The sequence below is a fragment of the Benincasa hispida genome, chromosome 12 (assembly GCF_027475165.1).
Source record: "Benincasa hispida cultivar pf3 chromosome 12, pf3_genome.v1.1, whole genome shotgun sequence".
Taxonomy (NCBI): domain Eukaryota; kingdom Viridiplantae; phylum Streptophyta; class Magnoliopsida; order Cucurbitales; family Cucurbitaceae; genus Benincasa; species Benincasa hispida.
Window position 1 is genome coordinate 47,351,157 of NC_143489.1, and position 25,836 is coordinate 47,376,992.

General features: G+C 33.2%; 1 protein-coding gene and 1 pseudogene across 5 annotated transcripts; both read right to left on the minus strand.

Moving 5' to 3' along the window:
- On the minus strand, positions 1-25,246 carry LOC120082978 (uncharacterized). Of its 4 annotated transcripts, XR_016525278.1 has the most exons (15): positions 24,867-25,246; positions 23,422-23,512; positions 23,196-23,280; positions 22,926-22,995; positions 21,826-21,898; positions 21,072-21,141; positions 8,427-8,472; positions 5,560-5,809; positions 5,275-5,480; positions 5,074-5,148; positions 4,873-4,954; positions 3,800-3,860; positions 1,014-1,094; positions 494-573; positions 1-403 (listed from the first exon to the last, which is right to left on the minus strand). XR_016525278.1 is itself a non-coding variant. In XM_039038437.2 (14 exons), exons 1-14 carry the CDS (start codon positions 25,001-25,003, stop codon positions 325-327), a joined length of 1,371 nt encoding a protein of 456 aa, XP_038894365.1. In that variant the 5' UTR covers positions 25,004-25,246; the 3' UTR covers positions 1-324. The 4 variants fall into 4 exon arrangements, 3 of the variants coding, with proteins under 3 accessions (XP_038894365.1, XP_038894364.1, XP_038894366.1); XM_039038437.2 differs by lacking the exon at positions 4,873-4,954 and having other exon boundaries at positions 21,859-21,898; XM_039038436.2 differs by lacking the exon at positions 4,873-4,954.
- Positions 18,143-19,256, minus strand: LOC150032031 (uncharacterized; annotated as a pseudogene). Its single transcript, XR_016525279.1, has 2 exons — positions 18,747-19,256; positions 18,143-18,638 (listed from the first exon to the last, which is right to left on the minus strand). The product of XR_016525279.1 is annotated as an uncharacterized LOC150032031 (transcript).
- Positions 25,247-25,836: the final 590 nt, after the last annotated feature.

The window sequence follows — 25,836 nt, forward strand, 5'->3', positions numbered from 1 at the left end:
TAGTTAAAGTATTATCACTATTGGTAATTTTTCACAAAATGTCAAGGTATTACATAGTTGACTTGGTTAATCATCAATATCATCGCATAAATACTATTATATGAGTTTCACAAATTTACAACTTTGAGTGAACTTTCTATGGCACAATGGGTTGAAAAGATGATCGACTCTCCATTACAATCAAAAGCATCTACATATCAAAATGAACACACTCGATGACTTTCAAACTAATCAGATTGTTTACACACCATGTCAGACACTGTTGATGCTTGTCCCATCTAAAAATATCGCAAGCCCGACAAATATGAGGGCTTGTGTTCTGTTCTAAACATCATTAACAGGCAGCCTTTCTTCTATCGATTCCCGACAGATGGGGCAGCGATTACATTTCTCACAACAAGAGCTGAAATTCCATTTGACATAAACACAGTCAAATTGACAGAAAAGTCAATAAAAACAGCAAAAGGTCAACAAAGGGGAAGGTGAAAATTACCTGCAGAGAATGTGATGCCTACAAGGAAGAAGAACCATATCAATGGGTTCATCAAAGCACACTCTACAAAGAATCTTTTCCTGAAAGATTAAGGAATCAAGAATTTAATAAATTCTGCGAGAAAAGACAGCAAACTCACTCTCTTCCAACCACTATAATAAATGTAATAAATGAATCAACTTCTCCACAAGTTACCTAATTCCACACAAGAAGCAACTGCCACCCCCCCCCAACCCACCCCGAACTTATCACACACACACAAAAGCACATTTGGTTTCTGACCAGAGAGGGTGCTTGAAGTTAGCTAAACGTGAAATATTCTTGAGATTATTAACAGAGTTTGTATCTAAACAAATTGATTTTGATTTTAATTTAAAAAAGGTTCTCAAATATAGCAAGCTATGTTCGCAAGAAAACATTTAAAAGTTTCCATCCCAGAAATAACAGCTTCTCTTTCTGTCATACGTTTCATGGCAAAGAACTAGACAACCAGGCTAATTGTTAAGTCGGAAAAAGTTACATTTAGAAGTTTTTCATGTTCCTGCCGGCTCAATTTCGTAACTTCCGTCTGTTGATTCAATGCGGCTTGTAATCTCCATATCTGTAATGAGAGAAGAAAATAAAGAAAACACTTGACAGACTAATATTTCCAGGTAATTCACTTGACCAAGACCAAGTCTCATGGTGCTCTCATTCTAAGGCTTTCTTTAAATATTCTATATAAGACATTTGCTTGAATTGGAATGCTTTCATAGTTTCAGTTTAATTAGTTTGTGTCTTCACTCCTGCTTTTGTTTTCAGTTTCTATTTTATTGTATTTTGAATATTAGACTCTTTTCATTATATCAATGAAAGATCTCACTTCCTTTTCAAAAAAAATAATAAATAAATAAATAAAAATAAAAAACCATATTTAAATTGTATGAGAAATTAAACTTTAATGGAGAAAAATTGAAAAAATACAATACATAGATATAAACAAACAAACAAAAACCCCAAAAGAATGTCTCGTTAAAGAAAGGGAATCCAATCAGGTCACAAAATATCTAGCAAATAATAACAAACTAATTTTGCGACCAATCACCAAGGGAAATATTCAGTCCTGGCCCAGAATCCCCCGAGTCACTTCCCACTCTTAAAATTTATGTTGTTCCTTTCCCTCATAAGCCCAAAAGCAGGCACCAATGGCTTCAAAGTACTTCTACGCTAATAATCTAGTGGAAGATTCTTAATGGTGATCCAACTCCAAAGCAATGAATAATCTGCTCCAAGTTTCCATTGTCGAATTTAATCAGAGCTTTATCAGCAAAGTGAGGGTTAATAACTTTGGTTTTGAACCAAGTTCCAACACTGATACAAACCATATTACCACCCATAGATTGCTAAAAGAGAGGACTAATAATAACTTTGGTTTTTTGAACCAATATTCCAACCATTGAAATCACCCATAGATTCCTGATCTGCTCCTTTTGACGCGTCAAAGAATATTGTTGCAATAGATTTTCTGTGTCCATTTTCTTAGAGAAGCTACTGAGCTTTCCCAAAAATGACTGCCAGCCCTATTTTGGAGTTCCCAGGCCAAACAATGCATCACATTATCCAGGCAGATAAACAACGAAATTTTGAAATCTTTGTTGCACCAAAGACATCACAACCATTGGTGTCTAAATGATCAAAGGAGAGAAATCTCTAAGAATCCAAACAAAATCTTTATTATCAATGAAAAAATCTAATAAAGGGGGGACTAATTAGGATAACTAAAAAGAAACTAAAAACTAATTTGGTAACTAAAATGTTATTATTTGAAGATTAACCAAGATTTATTTGAATTAACCAAATTATCACAATCCTATTACATCAACCATTTTTCAAGGAAAAGAAAATGATGACTTGAATACTGAAGGAGCTCAAAAATAGAACGCTCAAACCACTTCAAATGTGACCAGAATGTAGGAAGAACTTGCTTAGTGACCACATCTTTCATAAAGAAAGTCTCAAATTCAAACAAATACAAAAGAACTATTAACTTTAAACTTTAAGCTTTCATTTCAACGTATTTTTCAGTTTCAAAGTATTGTTTTCAATGTTTTAGGTTACAAATTTAGCTAGTGGCCATTATGGTATTGATTGGCATGAGAGTTACAACCCCTCAATTGACCATAGGTTGCTCTAGGGCTTAGTTTGAAGGCTATAAATGACTATCCATGGTGTTCCTTTAGAATTCAGATTTGGAGATTAAAACGAAGTTGCATATCTTGCTTCTTAAGCCATGAGCTTGTTCCAATGAACGTAAAGTACATACCCTTCTTATATAGAAGAAAGGCTCAATACATAAAATGAAATAATCATAAAATAAAATCATAAATGATTTTACAACTAATTAACGTATTTATAACCAACAGATTGATCAATGATCAGCAAGGTAAAATTCCTTCCATCTTTTCCTTCAGCTGACACAATCTGAATTTGGGATTTAAGTGAGTAGTATTAATAAGGGTTCAAATTCGATGATGGGTTCTTATATTTACTCGCACTAGGGTTTCTTATCATTTGGTACTAGAGGTGCTCTGGTTCTTATCAAGACATGCTCTAGTAAGAAGATGGTTGAGAAAAATTGATGAGATAGTTGTTAAGGGTGCATCAACGTGATTGGTGTTTGGTGTTTATTCACCAAAATGAGATATATAGTTAAAGCCCTATTCAATAAGCGATACAATGAAGAGAATACACCAAGAGGAGTTGCTGGATAAGAGCAACCACTTGATGTGGTAGAAGGCAGATAGATGAATGACTATTCTAATGGAAATTCTCAATAAGCTTTTGTTTGATGGGAGGATTATTGGAGACACATACATAGGAGGGAAGATCTTGGGAATTGGATACGCAAGTCATGCCAATCTCTATTGCTATTTTAAAAATAAACAGATAATTATGTCATTTGGAAAGTTATTCCATAAATAGTCATCTTAGATTGCATCAGAATAATTCTCTTTTTATATTTTGGCCATGTCTTTTCATTAGAAAAAAAAAACAAACAAAAAACAAAGATTGCATCAGAATAATTCTCTTTTTATATTTTGGCCATGTCTTCATTAAAAAAAAAAAAAAAACAAACAAACAAAAAACAAAAAACAAAGATAACGCTATTGCTTATTTTTGCCTTCTTGTTCCTCGAGTGCATGCTTAGGAACATTCAAGTGGACTTTAACCAAAATATTCAGGGCATGGGACGTTCAAATCTTAAGGAAGAAATAAATTCGCTTATCTCTAAGAGTAAACATTCAACTTGGGAAATGTTCTCTTTACCTCATCAACGAGATTGGATTTGGTCATTTTCTTTACAGACTCTGGTGTGAAAGTATCATACCTGTGTAGTAATAGTAAAGAGGATAAGAAACAGAAAGTAATGAAGAATGTATTTCTTTGTATCAAGGACAATGAAAAATAACTAGACATATATACAAGTTCTTCAAATAAAGCACAAGTTCCACAATATTACAAGAAATATTGTTGTAATTTATAGTTAGGCGTAGTTTTATAATTGTGGAAATAGGAAATTATCATCTTTTTAGTTTGTGTTATTTAAAAATTTTTCTAAGTTAGATTGTTTCCTTCTATTGTTAGGTTAGTTCTTTTTTCCTTATAGTATTAGGTTTCTTTCCCTTGTATATATATATGCAGCTTGTTTGGTCAAAGGAATAATATAAGAAATCAGGAAATTTCAAATATATAATTTATAAATTACGAGGAAAACTTGATATATAATTTATGATTTGTAAATACAATGATGAGATGTTGGTTGCACTCATTAAAACCATTGAGTTGTTTGAGTGGTTCTCTGGCCAGGAAAAATCTGCTTTGGCTGGTGTTAATGTGGATGAAGATTAGTTGCTGTCAACTTCCTCTCAGCTGCATTATAAGATCGAAGCTTTACTTTCTACGTATCTTGGGATTCCACTTGGTGATTATTCAACGGAAGTTTCTTTTTAACAGCCAATAATCGATAAGATTCAGAAAGAAATTGGATAGGTGGAAAGGATTTAATTTGTCTGACTTAGTTTGTGTAGAGTTGAGTTATTTTCCTTTTTTTTTTGGGGGGGGGGGGAGGGGGGCAACAGGACTGGAAGAGGCAACGGCTGAACGAGAAGACCTTGGTACTAAAGCAAAGTTATCAAATTTGGTTCTAAATATGTTAATCAGGTGTAATCATTAGTGATTTTATTTTATCCTTATTCTTATTCTTTCCTTTAGTGTATCAAAGTCTCTCTTATACAAGCAGGCTATGTATCTTACTATTGAACCATTGAAATACAAAGATATTTTTATTCTCCTTAAATTAAGAAAACTTAATAACATGAAGACCATTATGGCTTCACTACATTGGTCCTAGCAGGGGCGAAGCCTCCTCCGATGGATTAGAGAGAGAAACCATGAGCATAATGCAATGGAGCACCAGATACACTAGTCACAGGGAAAAGAAATAATTAAGAAAAAAAACAATAGCATCATATACTGAAGTATACATGGCCTCAGATAAAACCTAGAATCAGAGTGTAAGTTAAGTAAGGCCGAAAACAAACCCAGAAGTCCCAGCTGAATAAAGTCTAGCTTGCTCCTCTTGACTACCTTCATCGATTGACCACCAACCTAGCAACCTGTAAACAATGAGGAAATTGATTCAAAAGAAAGGATAATATCTATAATCCTGTAAATTCTACATTCAATTCCAGTTGCATAACTGGGAATCAACTAACCAAAAACACAAAAAATCTAGAATTTACCTCGATCCATGGTGCATGAACCCTAAAAGTTCACGAGCCTTTGACCTTAGGTCAAGATATCTTACAGAAGTAGGAGCACCAACTAGTAATATTACAATTTTTTCCATTGACCTATACGCCGCAAACACGAAACCCAGTCCTTGCAGTAAGAAAAGAGGAGAGAACAGAACCAGACAAGGAATATATGAAGCACTCCTTGGGGTTCCCTGAAATTGAAAATTATTTAATGAGAAACCAAGAAACTCGAGAAATTTTCATTTAATACTGATCGTTTCAAAAATTTACCTCTAAGTGCATAAAAAGCAGGATTTGGAAAATGATAAAAGGAACCTTCATGATGTGTCCACCGATGTCCTGCAGGTTACAAACTCTGACTTGAGGTTGAACCCCATCAGAGGAAACCACCACACCTCTATCCCAGTCAAGGTATCTAATAGTCAGCGAAGAGGAACTTGATTCTGTAACGAGAGAGTGCCTATGAATCATAGGATTATACCACTTCGTGGAAACAAGAAATCCAAAGCACTCAGCTATACTGCAGATTTTTAAGGAGAAACTGTTTTAGATAACAAGTACTCAAGAACAATTATACGACGAAGAAAAATTACGAAAAAATTATAAGGTTGTTCCTTAAAGTTTTGTTTTTAGTCCTCGTTTCTAATAGGTTTTTTCTTTTTCCCCCCCTTTTTTGTAATGAGAAAAAAGAAGTAAAAAAACAAATTGAAAAGGAAATGAACCTTTATAGTGAAGAAAAGAAAGAGGCAAATGCTCAAAACACAAAAAACCAAAAAAACCAAGAAAAATAACAAGTCATACCAAGCAAATTAAGCTGGAAATTAAAAGTGTTCCAACTCAAACATCTTCAAGAGAATACGCGGCAAAATGTTTGGAAAACAAAGAACACCATGAAGAAGCACACTCTCACCAAACCAAACCATCCACGAGAGAATCGTATTGTGAAAAATCCTTTGATTCCTTTCAAACCAAATCTTCGAGAGACTAGCTTTAACCACGTTAGACCATGATAGCTTAGGTTGAACTATCAAAAGACAGACCAGATCTTAAACAACATTCTCTTTTAATGAACTGCAAAAGACTTAGCTGGGGCATAGCCCGCTTTCTTCGCTCCGCGAATGAGAGAGAAACTCAGAGGAAAAAACACGTTCTCTCTTTGCAAGGTCCGAAAGTGGAGAACGAATAGAATTCTCTGGGCACATAGGATTAAACGTAAAGCTACGCTTTCTTGGCGGAGTTTTAGGCGGCAAGAGACTTTAGGGGGCAGATGAAACACGGAGAGTAGAGAGATGTTTGGGGCACTAAGTTGGTTACTATAGTCAGGGGCTATTATAATTAGTGGGTTATAATAGCTAGTGTTTGGGGTGCGACTATTTTAGTCTGGATTATAATAGTTTGTGTTTGAGGTGTAAACTATATTTGGTTGGGTCGGGAATAGTAAACATTGTAGCAAAGAACAAAAGAAATGATGAGCGAAAAATAGTAAATACTCTTGGCTTTGAAATAGTATTCATTGTACTTAATTGTAGGTTATAAATAGTTATATACACCACTATTCTATTTGGTGCCCTAAACATGGAGTGAGCTATAATAACTGTTAGATGATATATAATAAAGTTTACTTTTCCCCACTAACTTAAGCTTTTGGGTCAATTGATGATTTAAGATGGTACCAGAGCAGGTTGGTTCAGGATGTCCTATGAGCAACCTCCTGCAACATTGTTTCCTCCCCAATTAATATTATTTCCACTTGTTTGGCTCTTCTTCATATTTCAAGCCCAAAAGTGAGGGGGAGTGAGAGATGATATATAATTAAATTAACCTTCACCCACTAGCTTAAGCTTTTAGGTCAATTGGTGATTTAAGAATAACCCACTCCATCAACTTCTAGTTGGTGCCCCCAATGGCTCCTAATTGATGCCAACAGCATTTTGAGAAGGAACATTCAAGAAATATATGCTATAAATCGTCACTGCTAGCCAAACATAGAGGACAAATAGACAAAGTGTTGGCTAAAGTACTACCAAAAGTACAGTTTGATAAGCTAGCAAGGAAGATATTTAAACTAGCTTAAGGGGCAGTGTGTTGGTTGTAAATATGTTAATTAGCTGTAAAATAATCAAGAATTCAAGGTCTTTCAAAAGACAACTATACATGTGTACTATGACAACCAGATTGTCATCTCTATAACCCATCATTTGGTTCTACCCGATAGCACAAAGCATATCAAAGTTCACAAACACTTAGGGAAAACTGAGTTGTGCATTCCTTATGCCCCTAGTATAGAGCAAATTGCCAATATGTTGACTAAATGGTGTACCGAGAATAAATGTAGGGAAGTTAGAATAAAAGTTAGTTAGTGAACAGTTAGTTACTTGTTAGTTAGTTGTTATTCAGCCTTGTAATCAATTTTCCTATAAATAGAACACCTCTCCCCTCATTTAAGAGAGAATTGATGTTGATTCAAAATTAGAGTTTTGGTTTACACCAAAAGTTGTATTGGTGTAAGAATAAAATTAGGGGAGTTAGAATAAAAGTTAGTTAGTGAACAGTTAGCTGTTTTGGTTTACACCACTAAAGGACTACCAAAAGTACAATTCAATAAATGATTGACAAGCTGACAATGAAAGATATATTTAAATCAGCTTGAAGGTCGGTATTGATAGTAAATATGCTACATTAATAATTTTATTCTTATTCTAATTGTTTTCTTTTATGCATTGATGTCTTTCTACTATGTATTGTATCTTACGATTGTATTATTATATATTAAAATACAAAATATCTTTATTCCATATAAATTGAGAAACCGATTACATCATTCTTAAATAACACAAATTAGCATGGCATGTGAGTGCGAAACAAGTTAATATCTCAGTCTTATAAGAAAGGACAAAGTTCAAGGATCTATTAAAAATGTCTTTTTCTAATTCAACATAGGGTGGGGGATTTGAATCTCAAACCTTTTGATCGAGGATATACATTTTATGTAAACTACACACTTCAACATCCACTAAAATTTTCTTTTCAAAGTATGAGAACTAAATAAACATAACCATGAAAGTTTGGAAATGAACTTGCAATTTAACCAAAAAAAAATTTAGTGGACATATCAAGCAAACTCAAAGCCAACGTACCAGAAATTTATAAATAAATCCCACCAGCCCAGAGTGGCTACACTGCCTGTCATAAAAAAGGAGAGCACTTTTATATCAGTATGTGAACGTTTAGTGAGTCTCCCTAAAGTTTACAGTCTTTTCCCCCCCCCGGGGGGGCGCAATTGAAGGTCTCCCTACTGCTTGTTCCCAAAGATCCCGTGTCTTACATGCATATCAAAAATATGTTCCTGTTAACAGAACAAATATTACAAGCCACGACCCATTTAATAATGGTTTACTGAGTCTCCTTGATGTATATACTTTTTTCAAGTTTCTCTGCTGTTTGATCCCAAAGTTCCGGTTGTATGTATGGATATCAACTATCAATGGTATATTCTTGTTCACAGAAAGGATACTATGGGCTACAACCCATTTTGAAATTAAGCTAATTTATTTTACAGATAGAATGCACTTTTGATTTTTGAGATTTAAACTTAGTCTCTATTTAGTCCCTAGGTTTTCAGGGATAAGACTCTCGGTGCTTGAGATTTGAATATAGTTTCTACTTGGTCCTTGAGGTTGAGAAGGGACATGTTTGGTCCCAAATGTTTAAATTAATTTCAAATTGGCACCTGAGGTTTGATATTGGTTTCTAGTGGGGAGTATTAAAAAAAAGAAAAAGAAAAAGAAAAAGAAAAGATCCAAGTCATTTGAAATATATACATTAGCAAAGGCCGAGTCTAGTCAGCCTGTCATGTCATCACTCTACTATAATAACTAATGGTCAACTCTACTTAGAGAGTATTCAAAAACCAATTTCAAGATCTAAGGTCTGATTAAAAATCAAACTCAAATTTTGGGACCAAACAAGTCACTTGTAAAACCTCAGGACCAAATAGAAATTAACTTCAATTATGTACCAAATAGAAACTGAGTTCAAATCCAATAAATCAAGAGTGTATTTACCCTGATTTCATTTTATTTTTCATTTTACTCGTATAATTAGTTCCTATATCATAGCTAATTTTAAACATTAAAAAAAGCAGCTTTAAAAAGAATTGTAAATTTGACAAGTATTTTCAGTGAGCTTATGTAAGGTATCTCCTTCATCAGTATTATTGAATGGAAAATTGCCCTAAGGCAGCACAGACTCCTTTTCACACTATGAGAACACCAAAAGTTCAAAACTCAGATAAAGAAAATAGATTGTTCCTTCCTACTCATATACTCCCACACTCTTGCTAATGGTCTTCCAAAGGGCAATTAAGACTCCCTAGGGTAAGCTAAACCTCTTAAAAAAAATTGGTTTCCTTGTCTGACTGAATGGGAGCACAATCTTCAACAATGTCAGATACCTAAAACACATCTTCATCTCGTTTCACTTTAATTAATCTTGCAATATCCAAAGAGTTTGAAAAACCTTTGAAAAGTAACTCATCTGGAAGGACATTTGGAGGGTAAGGAAACAAACCTCTGATTGATAATGAAAAGAATCTAATGTTCAACTTAGAATGAAACATAAAGGAAAAATAATAAAAGCTTGAACTAGAAGAATAAAAGCAACGGATTAAAAAAAATATTTAACTATTCAAAGAAGATAAAACCACTACAAATCAAAACAAATATTTTGCCCCAAAAACTAGAGAACAGCTTGGAAAGAGAACACCAAGCGGATGCATTAGTCTTGCAACTTCATAACCAACGAGCCCCATGGGTGATTTTTCATGAAAGACACTTGGGTTCCTTTCGAACCAAATTCCAGCAAGCAAATCTTTGACCACAAAAGCCAAAGTAAAGCAGAATGAGGCTTCATCATAGGACCTCCCAATATTTGAATGACATTCTCTCTGTTAAAAATATTTTTTCTAGAAAGTACACTTTTGGTTCTTAAGATTTGACCTAGACTGCATTTCGGAATAATATCTTTTTAGATTCCTATCTGTCATAACACTTTTAGTCCTTGCTACAAATCGTGTAATGTTGGCTAGATAGTTGTTTATTAATTTTGAGGTTGACAAGCCATAGATGTATTAAATTGTGTTCGTCATAATATATACACTTTTTAGGGCCTATTTGATATCGTTCCCGTTTCTTGTTTCCTGTTTCTGTTTCTCATTTTTTAAGAAACGGATTTGTTTGATAACCGCCTCGTTTCTTGTTTCTAAAATTTGAGAAAAGTTTCTAAAAATGAGGCCAAATTTGAGAAACTACAAAAAGTAGTTTATCTCTGTTCCATTTCTGTTTTATATAATACTTTCTTTTATTTATCAAAATGCAACCTTAGTCTATTGGTAGTTATGCATGCCCATATTATCCTTCCACCTCTTGGTTGTGTGTTCAACTCCCAAGATGAGCACTTTTATTTTGTTTTTCTTTTCTTTTATATTTTATTTATTTTCTTTATTAATTTTGTTATTTACAAAAAAAAAATAATAAAAATAAAATAAAATAAATCTGCTATATCTATATTTTATTTTAATTTTAAGTTTCAAATTCTCCAATATCTAGATTTATATATATTATTTTAATTTTCAATATGTATATTAATTTTTTTTTTATATTTCAAATTTCAACTTTCAAGATCGGCACTTTTATTTATCTTTTGTTTTTATATTTATTTCCATCTTTTATATTTTATTTATGTTTTTCATTATTTTTGCTATTTACAAAAATAATTCTGCTATGTTTATATGTTATTTTAATTTTGAATTTTAAAATTCTTCGATATTTAGATTTATATATTATTTTAATTTTCAATATGTATATTAATTTTTTTATATATCATAATTCAGCTCTCAATGGGCACTTTTAATTATTTTTTATTTTTATATCTATTTCCATCTTTTATATTTTATTTATTTTCTTTATTAATTTTTCTATTTACAAAAAAAAAAAAAATCTGCTATATTTATATTCTATTTCAATTTTGAATTTAAAAATCTCCCATATTTATATTTATATATTATTTTAATTTCCAATATGTATATTAATTTTTTTATATTTCAACTTTTGATTATTAAATTTTGCAATATACATGTTTATATATTATTTTAATTCTAATATTTTAAGTATATCTGAAACCGAGTAGACTTTTACAATATATAAATTTTGCTAACTAAGACATTCATTTAGCTTAATTTTAATATTTTACAATCACGGTATTTACATAATAATATAATTAAGTTGGATTTGACTCGACATCATTTAAGACAAATGGCTCGAGTTAGAAATGACATTGCCGATCAAATTTGGGCAACATATGAAGGATAGGATACAACTTTGTTATTATATTTAGTTGTCATCACTTATATTAGATGACATCAATTTTTTATAATATTTTTTTTCGATGTTTAATGTATGACATATCTTCTTTTTTATATTATATTGTTAAAAAACAAGAGAAAAAAAGGAGAGAAAAAAACAAGGAAAAGAACAAGAAAAAGTTATCTAATAAGTTTTTGTTTTTGTTTCTTCTTTTCCAAAAAACAGGAACAAGAAAAGTTATCAAACAATTCCTATTTCTTTTTCTAAAAGAGAAGAAACGGGAAACAAGGAATAGGGAATGCGAAACAGGGAAATAGGAAACGAGAACGTTATTAAATGGACCCTCAATTGCCCGCGGTCTTAATTCTTCAAAAATTTAAAGAAAAAGCTTCCTTAGCAAGTTAAGCCCTCGGTTTTCCCCCTTTGTTGGGCAAGTGGCGAGCATCTAAATCACATTTTTTGTGTTATTATTCTCGTTAGTCATTTCTTGTTTTCACATTCAATGAGAGAATGTGTTGCAACTTCTGCGTCCATTGCATGAATTCAAAGGCATATAATTTGTAGGTTAATATAGTCAAAGTTATTCTTTTTGAGCTGTGGATGGAAAAAGACCAACATTTTTTCAGGGGGGAACCAATCCATCAAATGCTTCGATTTAGCTTGCTTGAAGCCCTCTTGGTGTTTTCTATCGAAAAGATTCAAAGGGTTTTCCATTAAAGATATTAATCGTAGTTGGGGAGGTTTCATAGTTCCTTTTTAATAGATCCTTCCCACGTGCTTTGTTTACATTGTGTCTATTAATGTTGTTACTTTTCATGGTTCTTTTTGTTTTTTTTTTGTATCTTGCATGGAGCATTAGTCTCTTCACATTTTCTTAATGAAAAGTGTGGTATGCTTTTCCAAAAAATTAAAAATAAATAAAAACCTTACAAAAGAACAAAACATTATATAAAAGAATTTAATTCAAAAAATTCAGAACGCTTTTCCAAACATTCTGAATTTGTATTCTATGGAAGAAAGGAGTTTAATTCAAAAAAGCAAACTGAATCGGCTGAAATTAGGAGATGAGAACACTGCCTTCTTTCATTGTTTTCTCTCAGCAAAAAAAAAGTCAAAATCTGATTACTGAATTGATGTCAGCTGATGGAGTTTCTATACAATCATTTCGGGCTATAGAAGATCAGATTTTATCCTACTTTGCTTCATTATACAAGAAATGCCCGGGGCCTAGATCAATCCCCTCGAACATTAGATGGAAACAAGTAACAGCCCTTCAAAATTCTTTCCTCACAGCACCATTTGAAGGAGAAGAAATCCTACATGCTATAAAGGCTCTAGGTAAAAATAAAGCACCCGACCCAACGGATTTACAGTTGAATTTTCCTCAATGAATTTCATTTAAATGGAAAACTCAATGCATGTATCAAGGAAAACTTCATATGCCTTATTCCAAAGAAAGCTGATTGCCTACATGTCAAAGACTATCGGCCAATAAGCCTTACTACATCCTCCTACAAAATTCTCACTAAAGTCCTAGCAGAAAGACGGAAGAAGGTTATGCCAACATTGATTTCCGACTCTCAAAGTGCTTTCATAGGGGGCCGACAAATTCTTGATCTGGTACTTATAGTAAACGAGGTAGTAAAGGACTGTCAGGCAAAAAAGAAGGGATGGATACTCAAATTGGATATGGAAAAAGCCTTTGATAGAGTAGATTGGAGTTTTCTGGAAAACATTCTTACTCGTATGGGTTTTCATTCAAAATGGGTAGAATGGATTAGTGGATGCATCAGCAATCCAAAATTTTCAGTTTACATCAATGGAAGACCTAGAGGTCGTATCTCAGCCTCTAGAGGAATACGTCGAGGGGATCCTCTTTCACCATTTTTATTCCTCATGATTAGTGAGGTCCTTAGTATCTTTATATCACAAATACACAAGAATAGTATTCTGGGAAGGACAAAAAGGCAGCAAGACAAATCATCTAGACAAGTGGGATATAGCTTCAAAAGCATTGTCAGATGGTGGTCTTGGGATAGGAAATCTGAAAAACAGAAACTTGGCATTGCTTTTAAAATGGAATTGGAAGTTTATGAAGGAGCCTAATGCATTGTGGCGCAAAATTGTACAAAGTATACATGGTGTTGATACTTATCATTTTGGCTATCAGGAAAATTTGGATTGAGTCTACGCAGCCCATGGATTAATATTTCAAAAATCTGGAACAGTTTCAATAAATATGCAGCTTACATTTTCGGAAATGGCTTGATGATTTCTTTTTGGAGTGATCCTTGGTACATGGATCGGCCCTTCAAGGTAACATTTCCTCTTCTATTTCGGGTTGCCTCCACCCCAAATTATAATGTAAATGCTCACAAGGATACAACAACCTCCTCATGGAATTTACTCTTCCGTCGACCTCTAAAAGAAGAGGAGATTTCAGAATTCTAGCAGCTGTTAAGTAATTTGGATGGTAAAAGATTATCCCAATCCCCTAATTCTAGAATTTGATCTTTGGAATCATCAGGAAAGTTCACTATTAAATCGCTTTCCAAACATTTAGTCGCTTCATCTTCTACAGATAAGGGCATTTTCCAGGCTTTATGGAAGTCTAAGAGTCCCAAAAGAATTAGTATTCTGGCACCCTCAACTGTGCAGCCACGTTACAACATAAGTAGAAAAGTCATTATTTATCTCCTTCCATTTGCCCTCTTTGCTTAGCATCCAGTGAGGACCTATAGCATTTATTTTTTCAATGCCCATTCTCTAGTAAGTGCTGGTGGAAGTTCTCATTTTTTAACATGTCTTGGATTTTTTGGGAATTCTTTTCGAGATAATGTTTCGCAATTTCTGAGTGGTCCCTCACTTTCACACAAAATCCAAGTTTTATGGTCAAATGCAATTCAAGCTATATTGTCAGAGCCTTGGTTTGAACGGAATGAAAGAGTCATTCATGACAAACCCATTGATTGGTCAGCGCGCTTTGCTTCAACACGGCTTCTAGCATCTTCATGGAGTTCACAATCCAAGTTCTTTGTTGATTACTCTACACAAGATATATGCCTCAATTGGAGTGCCTTTATGTCTGACGCTTAATTATGTTGCTTATATTTTAAGTCTGTGATGTTTTCTCAATGACTTATATGTCCCATTTTAAGGTTATTTTATAATAAGAAATGATGAGGGTGCTAAGATTATTTCAACCTAGTTGAGATAATCTGGTGCATCAATTGATCCTTAGTTCTCTTGAGTTGTATGACTCTTTGTTTCCTTGTATTTTGAGCACTTGTTTCTTAACACAGAAAAAGGAACTAAAATAAAATTTTCACTTCTTTCTCCTTCATCTTCATCTTCCTCTTCGTCTTCATCTCCATTTCCATTTCCTTCTTCTTTCTCATTTCTTCTTTCTTTTCTTCCCTCTTTTTTCTCCTCTTTCCTCTTAGCCATTCAGAAGGCATTGCAAAAACTTGAATTTGGAAAGCGGCTACTCTAGGGGATTTGCATGCTCTTAAGAAAAATGGGATCCCTAGGTAAATGCATAGTTGGATGTAAAAAGATTTTTTCAACCAAACATAAATGGCAGAATAAAGAGATTCAAAGCTCGTGTACATGGATATACCCCCAAGATTTGAGGACATATATATTAGAGGAAAGATATGTAAAAGCAAGAAGTCCCTTTATGGAATAAAACAATCACCTTGAGCCTAGTTTGAAAAGATCACAAATATATTGAAACAAGATGGCTATACTCAATGTCAATCCGATCACACCCTATTCATCAAGCATATCTCCCCAAGTTCCCACTATGTTAATAATTATGTGTTAATAATTCCATGTTGATGATATAATTCTTATAAGAAATGTTTCAATGAAATTACTCAACTGAAGCAACTCCTCTCAAAGAAATTTGAATTCAAAGACTTGGGACATCTAAGGTATTTCCTAAGGATGGAAATAGTGAGATCCAGCAAAGGAATTATTGTCACTCAACGAAAATACACTTTAAATCTCTTAAAGGAGACCAGGATGAGTGGTTGTAAACCAACTGATAAACCCATGCATAGAAATTCAAAACTTGAAGTTAATCCCAATAGACAGATATCAACAACGGGTGGGACAGTTAATGTATGACTCACATCCGACTAAGGAAACAAATCATGAAAGGAAATGATGTAAAGAACTAATATTTTAATGTAAATTCAAGATTACTATACACAAATCTACTATATAAAATACAAGCCAAACTTCAAGTTGAATCAAAGCTTGTCCTTGGTAATGCTTTGGTGAGAATGACAATAATTTGATGGAAGATGGAATATAATTGAGTAATTATTGAGATTGGTCTTGTTCTTTTGGATTGAAGTCCTTTACAATTGTGAGTGTCAAACTTTGGAGTTGCGCTTCCTGGGCGCTTTTTATGGCATCTTTGGAAAGAAAGGAATTGTAGAACATTTGAAGATAAGTTTACTACTTTTGATTCTTTTTGAGCTCTTGTTCAACATACAGCCTCCTGGTGGTGTACGAATTACACTAAGTTCTTTTGTAGTTACAGCCTTCTAATGATTATTAACAATTGGGAGGCTCTTCTTGTATAGTTTTGCCCTTAGGATGTTCTTCTGCTTTTCTTGAGTAATATATTTCTCTGTTTCTCATCCAAAAAAAATTGTGTCAAACTCCTTTTTTTAGGTTTATATTCTTTCATTTCTCGTGGTGTCTTACCAAATATATATACACGCACACATATATACATAAGCGTATTTTTCCTTAAAAATGAAAAAATAAAAAAAGAGCACAAAAATCCTCATTTTCCCCATCAACCCAAATGCTCAAGTTCCATTACAAAAAAATATGAACTACCAGGTCACAATAATTGGACGTTCGAAAAACTAGATAATGGTAGCAATCAGCCCAAGAAAAAATATAAAAAATAAAATAAAAAATCTTGATGCAAGAGCTTTGATACTCTGAAGAGATGAAGGCAAATTATTAATTACGTCCCGAGATTGTTTGAAACTATGTGTGTCGCACATTTTGTGAACGTTATGAATAAGAGAAAATATATTTATAAAAATTTTGGAAATTGAGAAAGGTAATAATAGTAGTTATTTTATATTAACTATTACTAATGAAGTTGGAAATATACTATAAAAGAATATACAAATTAAACATGTATAAAATAATAACTATTGATTAAACTTTTGTTTTTAGGTAAGTAATTAACTATTCCTATATAACTAAATTATATTACATTATAAAAATAATCTAAATAAAACATCAAACCCCTTAAAAAGTTCAATGACCACTCCAATTTTAGAATTTATTCACAATTTATAGTCAAATACCATGTTCCTAATCTTTAGCCGTGTTTTAAAATGCCCAAGGTGCACTAAGGCGCAATGGCCCCCTGGAGCCTAGGCGCAAGGCACACAAAAAGGCACGGGTTTTTTTTTGTGAGGCACACTATATATAAAAAAATATAAAATATATATACATGTTTGTTTACACAAGCAAAACATAGATGGATAGAAATGAGACTTAAAGAAGAAAAAAAAAAAAAAAAAAAAAAAAAAAAAAAAAAAAAAGAGAGAGATTGATAAGATTTAAATATTAGTCATTGAATCATTGTCATTCAACACCAAGTTAAGTGAAACGACACAAATACAATTCTAAAATCCTAAATATCAAACTCATCATTATATTTCTCCACAGGTATTCTACAAAGGAAGCTTCCTAATCATTATATTTCTCCACTGGTTTGCTCTCTTTGTTTGGCAAATGCAGAAACTCTTTTACATCGGTTCTTCCAGTGTGTTTTTGAAGAAAATTGTTGGCTACGTTTACTCAATTGCTTCAATGCCAGCTGGGTTTTTTGATAATGATTTTAAGGCAAACGTGTTTCAACTTCTGATTGGCCCCAAATTGAAGAAGAAGCCAAGGTTACTTTGGGTCAATGCAGTCAAATCTTTGTTATCGAAATTATGGTTTGAAAGGAATCAAAGAGTGTTTCACGACAAAGCATCTCTTTGCTCCATTAAATTTGATACCTCTCACATCAATGCCTCTTCATGGTGCTCTCTCTCCAAAGATTTTAAAGATTTTTCTATTCAAGACATCAGTCTCAATTGAAATGCCTTCATTTCTCCGCTTTCTTGATCTTGTAGCTCTTTAGTTTTCGGCCTCGGCTTAATTTTCAGACTTTCATCTGGTGTAATATTTTGTATCAGGCACGGATTAGTCAGCTTTGTATTCAGTTATTATAATTTTTGCTCTGCTTTTTCGGATATGATGAGAGTGCTACGGAGGTGTCAACCTAGTTGAGATGTCCTGGTGCATTCGCTGATCCTCTATTTCGTTTTCTAGTGTTTGTATCCTCTCATTCACTTGTAACATCTTTCATTATCTTAATGAAGTGGTTTGTTTCTTGTTCAAAAAAATTATTGTACAAATATCTTTGTACTTTTCTTCCTTACCATGGAAGGATTTGGCAATGGCCTCCTTATCTCTATCCATAGCCTCATAAATGTATCCCATAGGCGGCTTCTTCTCGCCATCCACCAACCTAAGTACTCGCAATAAAGGGTCGGATACTTTTAAGAGCATATACGATGGTATTCCAAAAAGTTGTCAGCAAAATTGTATCAACAACCCATTTTCCTTGTTGTTCTTTGCTCCATTTGCTGTTTTTCCACTCGTACGAAGTAAACATCTTTCTCAAGTTGTTTTTCTGATGATGTAAACTTGATAATGTTATGTAACCTTTAGCAAAGTGAGTCTTAGCTGGTCTAACTAACTCCTTTTGATTAGTAAACCGTCTCATCATGATTAACAATCCGAGACGAATGTAAATGAAATTGCTAACCTTCATGCCTCTTTTCAGTGTTTTACGAATATGTGGGATCTAGTATAAATCCCCCAACATCAAATCCAAGCAATGACCGGCACATGGAGACCAAATTAATTGTGGTCGTTTTGCTTCTAACAATCTCCCTATTAACAAAGTAAAATAAAAACATATTTAGGCTTCTTAAATGTGTAAGAACAAGCGTAAGGTAAGACTAACAAATTTAAGAAAAAGTTAGTACTTTACATTCTTACCTGCCATAATATTTGCTGAGGCACTATCTGTAACAGCTTGTGTGACATTGGCTTCTCCAATGCGTTCTACAAAATTGTCGAGTAACTCAAACATTTTCTTTCCATCATTCACATAAGATGAAGCATCGATAGACTCAATAAACATGGTTCCTTTAGGACTATTGACTAAAAAGCTAATTGATGTCCTATTTCTTCTATCTGTTCATCCATCAGCCATAATAGTACATCCAACCTTGGCCCACTTTGCCTTATGGTTCTTCATCAACTCATTTGCGGCTTCTAATTCCTTTTTCAAACAAGGCACTCTCAACTCATGATACGATGGTGGTTTCAATCCAAGACCAAATTGTCCAATTGCTTCAATCATAGGGGCAAAGCTTTCATAGTTGCAGGCATTGAGAGGTATTCCCACATCATAAAACCATCAAGCAATTCTTTGGATGGTGTGCCCCCTCATTTCCTTTTTGTATGCCTCATTCATCGTAGTCTGTTTTCCCTTTCCTTTGTCATTCTTTCTATTTTACACCACATTTTCCAGATTCGGTGTAAAATATGCATCCATTGGACCCTTTTGTCTTGGCTTCTTTGAAGCTGGTGCCACTCTTTTATTCGAATTACTTATGCACACTTCATCTTTGTCCTCGTCCTCAATACCTTAGTTTTCCACATCAATGTCTACAATCAAATTTCTTTGATCTTTAATCTCCTTTTTCTTAGACATATACTCTTTAATCTCTTCCTTCACGTGATCCGGACATTTTCTACATGTCATGGCATTTCTATAACCACTAAAAATGTGTTTTTTTCATTCTAAAAACTCCTCCTTTTGTTACTTTTGAACAAAATCCTTACACTAATGTGTTCACATCTTGTTCATTTTGCAATTTTGCATATTTCCATGTCGGATCCTTTCTTATATCGTCCTCAACCATCTAATTATTAGAAACTTAACTTGATTAGTAACTACCTTAAGAAATTGATCATAAAAGTGAGGATTTGGGATTTGGGAGCCAAGACGTACCAGAATTTTGATGATGGCTGCTGTTTTGTAGAGTTTTCTTCTCTGTTTTGAAGCCTTTCTTTGTTTTTTGATGACAAAACAAAGATTCCAATGTGGTAGCAAAGTAATGGTGGCTGGCAGCAAAAAAAAAAAAAAAAGAACAGGACTTTCTTTTCTGTTTTTTGAAGAAAAACAGGGCTGGACACTGGCACGTACGTCACACTTTCTGTTTTTTGAAGAAAAACAAAACTGGACACGTCACACTCTGTTTTTTGGAGACTTTGAGTTGAAGAAGAAGAAAGTAAAGAAGAAGAAGAAGAGAAGAGAAGAGTTCGGTTTTCTTTTTTTTTTTTAAGAAACCGTGAATGGAGGAGACGGAAGAAGAAGAAGATTTGGTGAAGAAAGAAGAAGAGAAAGAAGAAGAGAAGAGAAGAGAAGTTCTGTCTTTTTTTCTTTTTTTTTTTTTTAAAGAAATCGTGAATGGAGGAGACGGAAGAAGAAGAAGATTTGGTGAAGAACAAAGAAGAGAAAAAGGAAGAAGAAGAAGAAAAGACTTACTGAATTGTTGGAGATGGAACCGTGAAGAAGAAGCAACAAGCAAGCCGTCCAATAAGATTTGATTTTTTGTGCAGCCGTCATTCGTATGTGAGCAGTATAATGTTCAAGTAATATTTAAAAGAAAAAAAAAAGTCACAGGCGCACCTCGGCTCTTCGTGGAAGGCGTGTGCCTTCCGTCGTGCGTGTGCCCAGCCGCGACTTTTAAAACATTGATCTCTAGACTTTTTCTTGTTTTGATAATGATAATCAACATACAATTTTAATTCTTAGTTATTATATTATTTTAAAATAAGCCTAGGCGTGCGCCCAGCCGCGACTTTTAGAACACTGATCTTTAGACTTTTTCTTGTTTTGATAATGGTAATCAACTTACAATTTTAATTCTTAGTTATTATATTATTTTAAAATAACAATTACTTATTAAAAAAAAAGTAGACTATCAGATATTTTTATTTTTTATTTAACAAAATTATTAGATAAAATGAGATTGTTTAAGGATTTAATGTGAAATTACCTAATATATTCCTGTGACCATCAACTAAAGGAGGCAAAATGGGGAATCAGAAGTTTCTTCCCCTAAGCCCCTTTAAATAGTATAGATATAAATATAGATACAAATAGATATCCTTGTTAAGTATAGCCATAAAAATAACAATCAGACAGTTAAGATGGTGAGCAATTCATAGACCTAGTTGCTGTAAGACTAGGAGAATCAACTCAAAACGATTCTAGAATCATAGATTTTTTTTAATGAGAGATAAACATACCACAAAGCTTTAGAAGCGTGAATAGGGTTGCAGCAATGAAGAAAACCATGGATATTGAGACCCAGAAGTGCTGGAACCAGATATCAATAACTGAGTACCAAAATATCAAGAGGGGGGAAAACCCTCAAATTTTTAAATACCAAACGCTTCCACATAGCCTAATTTTCTAAGAGTTATACAGGAGGACCAACAATCAAGGTAATCATTAAATGACTCTTACAAGGATATGTCATAACTAGAAAAATGTATCCAGCCATTTCAAGTAGGATAAGCAGGAAGATTTAAATACTGTTGACAAGGAAAAAATAGCACAGTAAAAGAAGCTATCTGACGAATGGAAATTTTAGTCTAAAAAGTTTATGAAACTCTAGAAAATGTAGCACGACTAAAGGCAATGTGCTAGAAGAAAGTGTTGACTTCATAATCATCACCTTGCAAAAACCTAAGCAGTCCAATTAAAGCAAATGGCTCGAATAGAAGAACCTGCCCTTATTTCTCTCGACTAAATTTTGTTCTTTTTCGTTTTTCTTCTCTCTCTTCTTTGAAGATTGTATATTTTAACATTAGTCTCTTTTCATTATATCAATGAAATATTTTATTCTTGTTTTAAAATAAAAATAAATAAAATAAAATCCCTGACAATACCATGAAGGTAATTTATTTTGATGTTGCTGAAATTTTGTCAAAAATTCATTTTACATTTTGAACAACGAAGTCATTATATGCAAAAGAATAATTTTCCTATGCAACTTACAGGAAGTGTTTGCCATATAACTTCATCGCTTACATTGTCGTCTTCATCTCCAGGCAGTAAAGCTCTACACATCCTATGAAAAAAAATTCAAATAGTTGAAAATGAAATGAATATGAGACAACGAAAATTACCTATGTATATTAGCTCAAAGAAAAAAGAGGGAAAATGGAGAAATATCAATGGCAAAAGGTTTATTCTTTTCACGAATAACAAAAACAAAAAAAAAAAAAAAAAAGAAATAAACAAACAAACAAAGACAAAAGTCAAGGTATATGGCTTTTACTAGTAGGGTTGACGTAATTGAATAGCCTTTCTTTCTCCTAGTTTTGGATATTTGATGACAAGTTGCATTGCACGATCACTTCTTCAATTATTGAAACAGTAAAGGGGAAAAACAAAGTGATGGTAAAGAAAAGAAGAAAGACCCTAGGAAAATGTTATTGATGCCCTTCTTTAGGGAACTTTGGCCTGAAAGATATAGAGAAACTTTGCAACATTGTTGTGTGGATAACTATTTGTTTAGGAAAAAGATGATCCGTGTAGCTTTGGAATAGAGTTCTCTTTGCAAATAATTTGTAATTAATCTTTGTTAGATATTGGTGCAAATTGGAGTGTGTTCATGTAAGCCTCGTAAATCTGTTTGAGGATGCCTTTGTAACACCCCTAGTATGGAAATCGTAGGACTATTAGTAGAATATTAATATAGTTATTAGAAGGGGCAAATTAGTAAATAGCTAGTAAGTAGGTTAGGGCTTTAGTTATAAATGGAAGGAGTGGGTTGAGAGAAGGGTGTGAAGAATCTTGAAGTGATTTCCTATGGGAAATATCGAGAGAGAGTAGTCCTCTCGAAAGGCTATGATATATTGTAGTTTCTTCATTGATATAGCTATATATATCATCTTTTAGTGTCTTTTGTATTTTTTATTATTCTTGTTAGGTGGTATCCTAACAGCCTCATCCTCCTTTTTGTACATTTAAATGAAAAAAAAAAAAATGTTTCTTTCTCCATATCCTAAAATTATGTATTCAATTTCTCTAGAGGTAAAATACCACAACGGTTGACCAAGAACTTATGAACTTGTGGAAGAACATGATAATACCTGATATTATCAACCAAAATTGCTAGCTCAAATATCATGAGGGGAACAAAGACAATCTTCAAATTTACAACTGCAGTAAAATTAAAATACATTAAGTTTAAACTGCCATTGAACTTATGCAATAGTATCTCTTCTTTCTACTCCCAATTAATGTCCAAATGTTGGTGGAAACTCCCAGTCACTTGATCTCATTTATTAGCCTACATGCATGAATACTTCCAATAAATGAAATCAAACACCCCACCAACCCAAGGAGAAACAATAACCTACCTTTACTGCATTCTAAATATATACAAAGAAGTACTTCAAATGCAACAAGTAATGGTGTTGCCATGACAGCATGCCACGGTGCCCACTGTGCATATCAGAAAGAAATGTTTAAGTTTGTGTTCTTTACAGAGGAAAAAAATAAAACAAATTTCAAATATTTACAACAAGCACAGAAATGATTAGGGTTACAATGAATATTAAGAAACAACGTATTTGAATCACATACATATCGATCATGAGGCATTGATGGAGCAGGTAGAGAAAATCTTCCTCTTGCTGCAACTAGATGAAAGAGCCATAGAGGTGAAAAGACAACCCTGCAGAGACAATGATAAACTGAATTTATCTGCATTCAGATGTCAAGAGTGGGAAGCAGTGAGGAGGGCTTTCCATACATGCCAACAAAGGTTCAAAAGGTAAAATACAAAAAAAGAAGAAAGATGCAATACAAGGCCCAACTAGATTTGCATAATAAAAAATTGCATCATTGCAAGTGATAATTGTGGTTTTCAAAGTTTCAGTAACAGATCTTCTCATTATCTACATTGTTCATCGAATTTTACTCATCAATAGAACAGAACATGTACAGGGCAGTTCGTTCATTACAAAGAAAAAGACTCCATGCTCTAGCTTTGCTAGAGCAGAATTAACCATATTATTCAAATTGCCATGTCATTTCCATTCATCAGTATATGTAACTTCTGCCCTACTTTAATCCCATAAGACAAGCTAGCAATAGTTTTCACCATCTTGAAGATATGAAAATTTGGAAATTGAATTAAATATCAAGAAAAGAACTTCTAGAGTTTAAACAAATGGGAGTTTAAACAAAACTAAATTGGGGCCTGAAACTGTACGTGTGCATTTACAGTTGGTAACTTTTTGAGTTTCAGATACAATTTTACTTTTAGAATCTCCGTCCCTCAATACTACAGGGTGGTAAACGCAACAAATCCTTCATGGAAATTTTATGATAAAAATGAAACCTGATCCTGCATACTGCTGCCCGAGTATTCTTCAAGTCTACATATTTGAACCTTACTCTTAGCCCCTACAATTGAACTAAAGACAATCTCTAGATTAAGTATCGTATAGACCACCCTTATATTCAAGTTATGCCTATATATTGTTCATCTACAATTCCAAGTCAAGACTTGATATATTAGACTCGCAACATATTCCAACAATGTCGCTAATCCTAGCTCAATGCATCCAAATCACCAAATACAATCCCAAAGATAGATGGTTCGATCCTCCATCCCTGCAATTATGGCATATTTGAACAAGGTCCTAATTTGAGTCTCCTTTCCTCTTAAAAGGCATATTTATGCAATGGCAGGCATTAGAAAGCCAATTCTCAATGGGCAGAGATTATGAGTCTCACTCTGGAATTCACCCAAAATGTATCAAGAGTTAAAGTAACTAACGTAACCTTCTTTCCATCACAAGTACAGTAAAAAACGATTCTCATAGGCCTTAGAATTTTGGTAGCCCATTTCAGAACATAGACCTGAAAAGTTCAAATCACACGAAATAGAAATAGCTCATGGGTTCCACTAATTCTGGAATTGAAATTTTGAAATAGTTCGTGGGTTCCACTAATTCTTCAGCAAAAAACAAAAACAAAAACAAAAACGCAAAAGTTGAAGAAATTGAGAGAAAGGTACGAACCACCAAGAGTATGAAACGATACGGTCAAGCTTGAGAGCAAGCAAAAGCGTGAAGAACAAAAGAAAACCATGAGCTGCCAGAGCCTGAAGGGACTTGACCCCCCTCCTCCATGTCAACACTCTAGTCTCAACCACCATACCCAAAAATGGAAAAGGAATAAGAAACAACAGTTTTCCCTCCTTTCGCTTGTTCAGAAAAATTATGGGCAGAGGAAAAATATGGAAAAGAGAGAGCCGAGAGCCCCTTCCTCTCCTCCCCTTAAACCCCTTCGCCCCCTATTTGAGAAGGTTCGAAGAATTTGAGAACAGAAACGAAATGGGGAAGTGGGAAGTTTGGTAAGCAAATATTCCTTGGCGGTTTCAAGGCTTCGCTGTTACGCCGAAGAATGATTAAGACGTTTTAATTTAATAATTAAAGGTATTGAAATTTTAAAAATAATCTCTTGTCTAGTTGACGAAAATACCCCCAAACTAAATACCCTTTTGATTATAAATAATTAGTCAAATTTTTTTAAAAGGAAAATTGTAATGGGTAACAGAATAAATTAGTATATTTATAATTGTAACAATAATTTTTTAGGTTTAATTTTTCTATTTTCTTCATATTTTTCTTCAATTTTTGTTTGATTAGGTTTTTATTTTGATTGTTTTGATTTTTTTTTTATTTTGGGATTTTATGTTTTGTTATAATTTAAAAGTTATTTTTTTCAATTTGGTGGTATTTTCTTTAATTTAAGTTTTGAAGTATAGTTATATTTTATGGTTATAAATTTGATTTTAATGGAATATCATATGTAAATGATATATCGGATTTAGAGTAGATCAATACTGGTCTACATATATAACAAGATTATTTTATATCAATTGTGTTTCTTTTCCTTTATTAGTATAACTCTTGTATTTCTTTTTTTTTTTTCCGCAGCAATGTGAGTTATCACTTATTTAGTTTTTGTATTTTTTTTTTTTTTGTT